Source organism: Varroa jacobsoni, unplaced genomic scaffold (assembly GCF_002532875.2).
Source record: "Varroa jacobsoni isolate VJ856 unplaced genomic scaffold, vjacob_1.0 scaffold_877, whole genome shotgun sequence".
NCBI classification, from domain to species: domain Eukaryota; kingdom Metazoa; phylum Arthropoda; class Arachnida; order Mesostigmata; family Varroidae; genus Varroa; species Varroa jacobsoni.
The window spans coordinates 53,622-65,193 of record NW_019213779.1 but is presented as its reverse complement, the minus strand read 5'-3'; the positions used below and the strand labels follow the sequence as shown (position 1 = coordinate 65,193).

The 11,572-nt window shown below is 39.6% G+C and overlaps 2 protein-coding genes across 3 annotated transcripts in view; one reads left to right on the top strand and one right to left on the bottom strand.

The window, feature by feature from the left end:
• LOC111264573 (chitinase-like protein 3) overlaps window positions 1-5,264 on the top strand; it is a 7,604-nt gene extending 2,340 nt beyond the window's left edge. The window contains exons 2-9 of the mRNA XM_022840622.2: window positions 278-417; window positions 785-1,044; window positions 1,394-1,492; window positions 2,724-2,846; window positions 3,097-3,282; window positions 3,671-3,796; window positions 3,973-4,169; window positions 4,541-5,264. Of these exons, the coding sequence (XP_022696357.1) occupies window positions 278-417; window positions 785-1,044; window positions 1,394-1,492; window positions 2,724-2,846; window positions 3,097-3,282; window positions 3,671-3,796; window positions 3,973-4,169; window positions 4,541-4,856 (1,447 nt within the window). The 3' untranslated portion in view covers window positions 4,857-5,264. The remainder of the gene's footprint in view (window positions 1-277; window positions 418-784; window positions 1,045-1,393; window positions 1,493-2,723; window positions 2,847-3,096; window positions 3,283-3,670; window positions 3,797-3,972; window positions 4,170-4,540) is intronic.
• Window positions 5,265-5,908: 644 nt separating this feature from the next.
• SIFa (neuropeptide SIFamide) lies at window positions 5,909-8,242 on the bottom strand. 2 transcript variants are annotated; one of them, XR_015312730.1, is made up of 4 exons: window positions 8,036-8,242; window positions 6,764-6,963; window positions 6,317-6,452; window positions 5,909-6,201 (listed from the first exon to the last, which is right to left on the bottom strand). XR_015312730.1 is itself a non-coding variant. In XM_086970124.1 (3 exons), the coding sequence occupies exons 2-3, from the start codon at window positions 6,944-6,946 to the stop codon at window positions 6,393-6,395; spliced, it is 243 nt and encodes an 80-aa protein (XP_086826250.1). In that variant the 5' UTR covers window positions 6,947-6,963; window positions 8,036-8,241; the 3' UTR covers window positions 5,909-6,392. The 2 variants fall into 2 exon arrangements, 1 of the variants encoding a protein (XP_086826250.1); XM_086970124.1 differs by having other exon boundaries at window positions 5,909-6,452; window positions 8,036-8,241.
• Window positions 8,243-11,572: the final 3,330 nt, after the last annotated feature.

Below are 11,572 nucleotides of genomic sequence, written 5' to 3'. Positions count from 1 at the left end.
CATTTTTGTAGGGTTCTTCTCAAATATGAATGGAATTTTTATAAATGTGCGATTTTTCGTTAGTACCACGTGAATGTATCAGGCCGTGATTCATCGTTCAGGAACGTATCTTCAAGGTTCGAGGCATGTAACACTAAGCCAAGCACTTTTGCTGTCTTAACGGTAAATGGCAGATGTTTAGTCGGTTCTGATATGCCTTGTTGTTTATGAGCGATGTGATACAGATAATGGCTTCACACTGGTGTGCTGAACAATTGATTCTGTTTTTTTTATTTAGATACCGTGCAGCTCCATACACAGGAAATGTATTGACTCTCCCAGTGGATAAATGTACTCACGTCATCTACACATTTCTGGGACTTGACGAATCGACGAATAGGGTGAAATATCTCGATCCATTCCTGGACATCGACCACAGTAAGAACGTACCGGGTGTTAGGGTTATATAAATGTAGCTATGTCGTATAAAAAGCGAGACGCCAAATATGAATTGGTAGTCTTTCAATACAATTAATGTTCGATATTTCACCAGAGCGTCCGGATCGTCCTGACCTAATGGTCCTTTTGACAAAAATATTTGATTTGTTTGTTTCTTAAAAAGATCAGATGATCTTATTATAGGTTAACTGCACCAAAGGCGAACTAGATCTCTATTATTTATTTTGGTGCACCTTCATTCTATTCATTTACAGCTTAACTTCACCTTATCATCAAACATTATAAGCATGCACCAGTAAACAGATAGGAGTTATCTACATAACCGTTATTACTGACGAACTTCCAGGGGGAATCGCAAAATTCGTTGCCCTCAAAGAGGTCAGGCGCGATTTGAAAGTCTCGTTCGCAATTGGCGGCTGGAATGAAAGGTCTGAGCGATACTCAAGAATGGCTTCTACATATGCCGGACGTAGGATATTTGCCACATCTGTTGCCGCCGTAATTCAAAAGTTTGACTTCGATGGGGTCGATCTTGACTGGGAGTACCCGGGCGCTGTCGGCGGTAACCCATATATGGATAAATTAAACTTCGTACTTTTACTCAAGGTACGAAGCAAATATTAACGCGTGAAGATTTAAAGACTACTGAAGGATTATAGTATGTTATTATAATTGGTAAAACGCATACAAATGAATATTAGTAACTATCAATTTAGCTTGAAACAAGAATCGCTAAATCATCAAACGGACCTGAAAAACAGTGTGCAACTACATTCTAAAGTCGTCTGGTAGGCAGTAGTAATTATAAATTTGTTCATTCTGATTCTAATAATTGTTGACGAAAAATGCCAACGTAATTACCATCAGCGTAGCGATCGTTTTTAGAATGTAAACGCTGCATTATGACATGTGAGGCTTTAATTTTAGTCCTGATTTGTCCGTACCAACGTTACAGGCTATTCGAAAAGCCATTGGCAAAGATAAACTATTGACTGTGGCTGTTCCAGCTATCGTCAATGTCGATATTGGCTACAACGTTCCAGAAATATCCAAGGTAATTAGGAAAACGAAATTATAATATTTATAATTTCAGGCTATTGGTAAATAGAATTGATTTTTTTAAAATATCTATTGCACCATAATAAACAAACTCTGTAGACATTGAAATTTAATAATTTCTGAACTAGGTGGCCTAATCTTCTTCTTAAATCTTCTTAAAAGGGTGGCTAAATCTTCTTCTTCTATGTAAAATTCTAAAGCTTCTATGTATAATTTCCATTCGGGTTTTGATACGTAATCTCTCTATCTATAGTTTCTCCTCGAGGTAAATCGTTAGTGGGAAGCGTTCGCCTACCAGCTGTCCATTTTAGCACATGGAAAGCGCAGAAATCACACGCAGAATTAGATCGGTGGGATAGGCGGATTGAGGTCAACGTTGAATGTTCCTTTGCTCAATCCAGGAAGTAATTGATGCACGCAGACCAACGGTCGATGAGTCTCTTGAGTAACCCAAGATAGCAGACTGCAGTCACTGTTTAAAGGCAAGGAGCTCGCTATAACGGATGCGTCTGATCTCCACTGCAAGCACTATCATCGCCTTACGTCCTGTCTATGTAACCATGCCTCATCTATGGCAACTGTATCCTCCTGGCGGATTTTTAAATCAATTTAGATCAAAATTCCGCGAGTTGTACGTGGAATACGCGACACACATTTCCAACCGGCCTGGAGTCAACTCGCAAGGAACCTATTTTTTACTCAATTTCCACACTTTCAATAGTTGGATCATAATTCGGTACTACACTGCATGTAATATGTCGGTTTTGGCTGTCAGAGCTTATAGACTCCAGATTCGGCTTTCGTGAAAGAATTTCCTCGACTGCGGCAATACGTTTTTGTCCTTCGGGTCCTGACACCTGTTCACCTCCTCCCTAGTCTTCACACTCTCTTCACGTATTGTGCTTTCACTTAAGGCCAATCTTCGATGAACTATTGCAGCGCTGTGACTTTCGAGGAACAACAACTTGATCACTGAGCGTTCACTCTTGAAATTTGAGGATGTTTTCTTTTGTGAACTTATTTCTCTCGCAGCAAGTTCAACCTTTTTTTACTCAGAAATTTCTTGATGGAAGCTGAGTATTTACCACCTAAATCGCGTTTTCTAGCGGCGTATAGCTTAAAAGATATTCGGCTTCAAAGCCCACAAGATTCGCTTGTAACAGCCGTATATATATTATGCACGCTACTCCATAACTAGATATCTAAGTGAGCTGTCTGTTTTATAGATTGTGGATTATATTCACGTGATGACTTATGATCTTCACGGGCCTTGGGAACCAACGGTTGACAATCATGTCCTTCTTCACAAAAGGAGATCTGATCCGGCCATCTTAACCTTGTTCAATGTGGTATGTAAGCTCGAAGATTTCAGCACTAATTCCTTTGAGATGTCATTTGTAGATTACGTTCAATGATTCAGCAGCGAATCGCTGCTGAACGAACCGGTGCTGCACGAAATAGGCCATTTATGAGATCAGCAGGATAACTATATGAAACATACGGCTCATCAGACAGACAGACAGACAAACCAAGGGTGTACTTCATTCGCGAGATAATATATTAACTTTATCTTATTATTTGTGGCTCTGTCAATTGAAGGCCGGTGCTCTAATCGCATGGGAAGCCCGGGGGGCGCCTAGCTCGAAGCTCATTTTAGGCTTTGCTTTTTATGGAAGGTCATTTACTCTTGCTAATAGCAATAAAACGTACATCGGAGCTCCAGCACAAGGGCCCGGAAGAAAAGGTCCCATCTCACAAACTGAAGGCACGCTCTTCTATTTCGAGGTGGGTCTGCGCTAATTCGTGAGAATATGTAAACTTCAGTACGCCTATAAAGCCCTGCACTATGGGCCGTTTTAACTGCATCGAAACTAAGCTGCAATAAGCAGTTTTCTTAGCATAAAATGAATCCAGTCTTCTTTCGGCTTGCGTGTCATTCCCACGTGTCATCAAAACGAGCCTTGATACATAACACGAGGCTGAGACAGCTAGAGTAGTTGAAAAGCAAATTTTAGAAGTAACCAAAACACAAGCTGTTAGCAAATCATGTATTCCAAAACGCAGACTCAGTATCACAAAGTCATTCTCATTCTGCTAACCGTCACTATTATCTCTCGTAAATAGGACCGAATTTATGGAAAAAGCCACGCCATTTTTGTCTATGCTTTTCCAGATATGCGAGCTTCTACGGACAAATAAGGATTGGACTAGTGCATGGGATAACGAAGCAAAAGTTCCGTACGCTTACGGAGATGATCAATGGGTCGGCTACGATAACGAGGAAGGCATTAAATATAAGGTAGCATCAACTACTAGATATAGAAATTAGAAATAGAAACTAGAAATAGAACTACTAGAGTATTTGAATGTAAATCTTATTTTGGACAATAGATTTGGTCACAGAACATGTGAAAAGCGTTTGTCTGAGATTTTGTTTATTTAATAATTGACATTTGCCGTTGTTTCTTCAAATAGGTGGAATTAATCAAGTCGGCTGGTTACGGTGGAGCTATGATCTGGGCAGTTAACAATGACGATGCGAATGCACTCTGCAACACCAAAGTAAAATATCCACTCCTTACGGCCATTAGCGCCCAGCTCAATGGAAACGAAAGCCGAGAAAGGGCTAGTCAAACTAGTAAAACATCCTCAGCACTTACGAGCACTACACTGTATGTAATAACCATTATCACCACAAGTGATTTATGCAAGGCGAAAAACGCGTACAGTATATTCATGAGTCAAATAGACATAGCACGCTTCTCTATATAAAGCGTTCAGAGCTAACTATAGTCAAAAAAAAAATATAATTTTAAACTGTCTATTAATATAAATCAACATTTTCTTTAAAGTGATTGCCAATAGTTTTTCTCAAGACTTGAGCGATAAATTCAAGAATATTTTTCTCTAAACTTTTATAGATTTCAATGTAGGGGGCGAAAACCAGCTTTACCATGTTAGAAAATCTATGTCATTTTCATCGTACTATTTTCCCATTCATCTATTTCAAATAACGTCATACTTGTGTAATTGCATATTGCAGGGACGGGCGCACTACGCCCCGAGACCTAGCTCCATCGCTTAATTATAATTCTACCATCTCTGAAATGGAGTCTATATCGACCTCTACTGCTGCACTACCAACAACAAGCGCAGCGCTCTGGCCCCAGCGTTGTGAGAAACACACGCTTCCGCACACAGCATCTTGCCGGAAATTCTTCGTGTGCGACGACGCCGGACGCATACGCCTGACCGAGCTCAATTGTCCTGCTGGCCTAGTATACAATGAAGATCAACTGGTTTGCGATTGGAACTTTAATACGCATCCAGCTCCTGCGGGTTGCCCAGATTTTCTATAAAGGTTGATCGCTGAGAAGAACGATGATGCAAATGAAGCGAGGACTCTGTATATATTGTGTCCGAGTTTTACGTTGACCCATTGAAGAGAGCTTCGGCATATCGTTGAATGCCCATCAACCCATAACAGCTTCGTAAATACATTTACTCGCTGCTCGCTAACTTGGCTATTAAAATGTAGTCAAATTACGAAAAACACACCTCTTACATTATATTTGTTATTATCTCTATACGCTTAGTATCGGTTTTATCATTTTCTGTATTATGGTCATACATACTTCTGCTGCCCACCGTCGTCACACAACGATAATCAAGCCTATCTAAAAGTACTTACTGATGAGCGATTTATTAATCAAGTTGTTACTGTCCTATCTGTTTATGCAATAAATTTTGCTTACTGCTAAGCTGTACGGTTTTCTCGTCTTTTACGAAGCATCTGTGATGCATCGGTATGAACCATTGCTCACGCTTAAGTCTACGCTGCTTCTTTTTTTGTTTTTTGCCCATTGCGTGTTTATACTTTAAGGTAATAGTGACTGCTAAAGTAGTATTAGTACTATTTCATACTGCTTACAGTAACGTCGATGCGGTATTCTTTACAAACTTGTGGCACTGATTTGAAAACTCCTGATATAATCAGAGGCCAAAAACGGAATCGCAACGTGTGCACAAAAGGACAACTGCGGTCAATGCAGTGTGGTGAAGATCAGGCGAAGATCGCTCACGGTTGAACAGGTCGAATTGATGCATCCTGTTTACCTGAATTTGTCTTCGGTTCGGTCGGTTTTGGGCTACTGCCTATAACAGGCCTTCTATTCGATCTTTCAGATATATGATCTGTGGAACAAATCATCTGATCGTATCGGAATCGTAAGTATTAATCTTGTTATTGTTATGATTTAACTATAGCGTGGACTTTCCTTTTGTACTCTATTCTCAAGTACAGCGAATTCACTGTATCAGCCGCTGCGTGATTTATCGCGCTAACTGGCGAAACTTTGTTTAAGACCGTTCTCTTGCTATCCCTATTACGTGTAATTAAGACTCACTGTGATAATGATTCTTTTTCCATAGACAGGTAGGCGACAGCGGAAAATTAATTTATTCTATCATAGGATATATTTGCTCGAAAGCCGATTCATATCTTTGTTATTCCGTCATACTGAGCACACATCATTTGTTGTATGTTACCGAATAATAGAAAATACTGGATGTGTCTGTTATTGTCGCCGACGACTTCATATATACATGATTTGGCCAGACGCAGTAGCACGGCCTTCGGTAACAGTTCTCGGCTACGAAACAAGGCATCCGCATGGTCATATGTGAGCCACGTTTAAATAATATCTGCAAAGGAAACACGTTACGACGTTTTCAGTATATCCTGATGAAGGAAACATTGCTATAGGCCCCTTATGTGGAAGTAGGCGGGTTTAAGAAATAGCTTTTCAAGAGATACCACCACCGTGATGTGGCCACGATCAGACGCTGGGTAAGTCAAAGGTTCTTGGGCGTGCCTGCGTGTTTGTTTCACACAATCATACTCCTTGTTGGTCGATGACGCTCTGTAGGAGCTGCCCGCATGCGTCGAGCAAAACCTGCAAAAGGATGCGGTAATCGTTGGTGTGACACATTTGTATTATAAAAGGCATTACTTTTCAATTGCTTTCATTTTAATACCAATATCGTATAGTGCAAGTGTGCTCGATAGCAAGGCCGAAATCGGCAACTCTGCTGGTCGAGATATTATTACCATCAAAAACTAATCATTCATTTATTTCATTTCAGCTTTACCGCAAAGCTGAAAGATGCTCCACAGAAAGATAACGTCATCAGACGTATTTTTTGAACTAAAATGGCTAAATGTAACACCATTATAAATAAATTCGAATGCAAATTAAATAGTCACCTCACAAACTCCCCGGTCGTCCTGACCGGCGACTCTCCCCGCCACAAGGCCATTATTTCGCTTGCCGAAAATGCTTCCATTAAAAGGAGGTTTTCGGTAGTTGACATCACTATCGCACGATACGGTTTCTACCAGGACGATAGCCAACAGTATAAGAGCGAATAGAGACCTGGAAGCGGCCATTTTCCTCCGAGCACTCCCTAAAATTCGACAGATATCGATTTTATCGAACGAACTAAAGGCAACTATATTATGCTAGGAGAGACACTGCCCATTACAATAGAATATCAGAATACGTTCTGAAGGTTTCTGAGCCGGATAATCGTCGGACATTCACGGTTTGAATCAACTTCTCGTTTGATCCAGATTGATCCCTTTCGGTTTACTGAATTGTCAGCTGGTTTGAACTAAACGAGTATTACGAGACATTATTTTGGCACCTCGCAATTTTATGAATAATGTCTGATGCATTTAGAAGCGAAGTTCTATAAAAAAAAAAAAATGTATATGTGTAAGCCGAGCAGTACATAATGAATGTCAGGGGTGTAGCTTAAATTATTCTTCAATAACATAAAGTTCAAGGTTTTCTATATTGAGTAAATAATATAACGTTCAATAAATACATCTCGTTTACTTGCAATTGACCTCATGATGATTACAACATAAACTTCGGCTAACATATTTCTAATAGAATGGAAACGCTTGCCTAGTTAGTTGCCTATCAACGATTTGCAACCAAAGTAGTAGTCTTGCTCAACAAAATAGATCACTCTCCAATGGAGCTAGTGAGAACTTCTATTAGCACACAGCTGCTTTAGAAACATTCAGATGGTGTTCTGTTGAACACTTTGTATTAGGCAATCTACAAAAACAAGTCCATTGCACTATTTTTCCGTTCTACGCACTCTCAGCGAAAAAGTAGTTTTATGCAAGAGGCCATCATTAATTTCATACATTTAACCATAGTCTTTTCGCATATCACCATTACGCTCCAGTACCAAGTAACGCGTGGTCTCATTTTGTTTCGTACGATAATTACCAGACATAAGAACCATCGTATGCTTCGCCTATTTCAATTCTATTCCACCGAGTCGACGACGGTAGCAACAAACAAACCATGCAACATAATAAGTCTATGTTTCATATAGAAATTACAAGATTGTACAAGTTAGTGAAGCATTAGAATTTCATCAGCTTTTGTTTTGCTTTACTTGACCGGTATGTAAGGTTTAAACCTGAGAAAATAGCTTAGCACCTCTAACACCCACTTACCTTGTAATGGTCGTATTTGTGATATTCTCTTGATTAACCTCTTTCTCTCTTTAGTTTTAAGTTGTCCACGAGGACAGAGGATGCGCGAGATCGTGCAAGTAATGCTCGACAATATTCCGTGCCTCTAATTCGACCTTATATATACTGGCAAAGTTACGAACATACATCTGCGCGGGCTACTTAGCTTCCCTTTCCTCTTACGCGTCCCGTGGGGGATGGGCCCTCTCCTGACTGGAACAAAAGAATCTTCACTGCCTACAGCAATACGGTCAACGCGTGTACAGTTACGATGTTTGAGCTAAACTCGTTACGTGCAGCCTTGCTATTTTGCTGCCTTTTGGCCAAATTGGCACACACTAGGATGAATTGGCCTCATTATGGTCTCGAAGAAAACTCTGATCCGCTACATTCTCGGTTCTTTTTATGAGAGAAAATGCACGACCCATTTACTCCTTAAAGTTGCTGCTGTCCATACGCAAACTGTCCTTATAATCGGCTATTGGTTCTTTAAATAGACGTGTAATCGTCGAGTTCGTATTTAGTGTTTACCCTTGATCTGACACATGCTTCTCTCTAACTCCAAAGGTGATCCTATCTGGCAGAGCTTCTGTTCTACTACTGTTTCATTGTATACACTCGGCACTCAAGCTTCCCTTCCTGATCAAACTTCGCCGATTCCTTATAGTAATCAGCTTTCATTTATTACCCCTTCGCGATGTTTCCCTCTCTATTCGCGTTTAAGCTGTAGCCCCCCTTATTTTCTACTGGAATGCTTGTCTAAAGACCTTGTCTGACGAAAATCTGATCCCGTCCAGACATCTCCGAGTAGAGTTTTTGCGTAGGCCACTGCTTTAAAAGCCATCGTTACCCATGCTATGCTTGACCATCGCGAATCTCATCTCTGGCCAATCGCAAAAATAATTATAACTTTCATAAGGGTAGCTGTCTCTATTGATGAAGTTGTTAAAGTCCAGATACAAGTTTGCTAATTGTTCAAAAGCTATGTGTGACAACATTCTGGTGCTTTTATGCGTTTTTACGCCTATATTCTATTTATTGAAGACATTATTCAGGGGCAGAAGCTTAGAACGTTAATAATAATTTTCTTTCATCTTCAACTTTGATTTATCGTTACCTTGCATTTTGAATTAATATTTTTTTTATTAAACACATATTTGACATTTTATACCACATATAGCGCTTTTAAAAAAATAGTATATTAATTTGCTTTAGAGAAGCCAGAATTGGCCAACAAGAACAGAACTGCCGATCAAAGATAAAACTTATAAGTTTAGTTGTGCGTCACACTTAATTAAGCACAATTGACAAAAAACAATAACGAAAAAAATAAGTACACAAATCGCAGAAATCTATCGAACGACCTTTGTATACATCCGCTACTCTTCAAATTTAGCCAATTCCGAACCTTTGCGTTAGCGAAGCTATAACATATAGACATCACATTTACCTATCATTACATGTAAAAGTTGATGGCTATACAATACATTCAAAAAAGCAAAGAGGAATTAAGTTTATTCTTGTATTTTAAAAAGGCAATACCGACAAGCGCATCTACTCTTCGGAACTCGGTTTCTATCAATATTAATTGAATCAGATACGTAAAATCGTTAAAATATACTTATATATGAGTAAAAACATTTACGATTATTCTATAGTTTCATCAGCGTACAGTCTACTGGCGTTTTTTTTTACAGCCTTGAGGTATTTTCGAATAGATATCGTCTGAAAATAGATTTAATTTTTATCCCATGTTAAGAGAACCTCGAACGGTGACCAGTAGCAAGTTTCGTTATGACCAACTTTCGGATGCTAGTTTCGAGTCGGCTCTCAACGTGAGGCTGCTTTCAGTCATGCTGATTAAGGCATTCATCACCGTTTTTCTCTTTTGATATCCATCACGGCACATGTACCTACGGAAGCACATGATGACTTTCGATACTGTTGGCTACCCTCAGCACAAAAGGACAAGTCCTAGATGAGTTATTGCCGGTTTCCTTCCATTTGCTTAGCCATACTCCCGGGGCTACTCTTAGTAATCGAATTAACAATGACTGCAAGGACGTCATCTTGCCGTCAGCGGGCGTCCACTTTTCACCGCAAAATGCAACTGTAGACTTTGTGTGCTGTAGGAATGGCGTTTTAGAAAAGTAACGCAATCGCGAATTTAATCCTCCACAGTGTGACCTTTTCAAACTATCTAATGGAGCCTCAAAAGACTGTGAAACCGATGGTTCAAATTTTGATCTTTTAGATGAAAATACAAGTACGTTTATAATATTTATCCGCGTACTGGCCACTTGTATAACACACGCAAGAGTTCTCTCACGACAAACAAATACCACAAAAACATCGCCGGCATGAATTGCTTTCTCTGCGATTAATCAACGTTTACCCCACCGTCGAGCTCTGACGACGTCCTTGACTATTACCTCTCATCAGGTAATTGTCTTTCGTAAACAGAAAGCTTAAGCAATGACTTATACAATCGCATGTTGAAGACAATCACAAGTGGTGTCCCGAGCTGGCAGAATGGCCGAGTATGAAGAGACTCTAGTTGCAGCTGGCAACAGCTCGTCTGTCTATTCTGTGAGTGGACGCAGCACCGGCGGCGCGAGGAATGTGTTAGAATAATGGTATGTTGGACGGGGGAAAGATGGCAACCCCTTACGTTGTGACGCCTTACCAAACGATATTAATGACTGACCGTGTGCTTTTTCTTCTGCTTTTTGTGTATATCTAACAATAATGTGTTGTTATGAAAATGACTGTAATGTCGTCAAGACCTTGTTATAAGGATCTAAGGGCGGAAATGAATATAGCTCAAGGAAGTTAGCGTTTTTTGAACTAATCGATAAGAACCACGATATCTCTGCAAACAAAGGCACAACAAATCTCGAAAATAATTGAAAAAGCTTTTACGAAAGTAAAGCTCGACCCGTCGCTATTGGCAGTTCTCGACAGTCGCTTTAAGAAACCCACAATAGGTAATTTCTTATTATGAAGGTACTAGAAACAATTATTTCGGGGCACCGTTAGTTCATACTATAAATAGTTCGATCACCTTCTATAATGTCAAGTATACTCCAACTTAAACCGTTTTGCTTTCTTATCTGATTCTTCTTCAAAATCTTCGTAGATCTATGATTCACCAAAAATTGGCTTTTACTATGTTTCCTTTCAACTCATGTAGATCACGGCTAGAAATCGGTTAACCTAAATTAATACACATGCCAACTCCTTATCGAATAAAGAGTATTGGAAAGTCTATATTTTTCTTTCTGGAAATAAAAGCGTTGATTCCCGCAGAGAAGCAACTATGCACGCAATAATTGAACATGCGACGAGTCTGAACTCGACATTAGTTAGCTACACTATGTACCATACAGGTCACTATAACTGTGTTGTAATAATTATCTGTATTGGCCGTTCTCTGTTAGCAGAACAATTAATTCATCAATATATTGAAAGCTGTGTTTACATACTGCACACTCTATCGTCAATAGACATGATTGACTG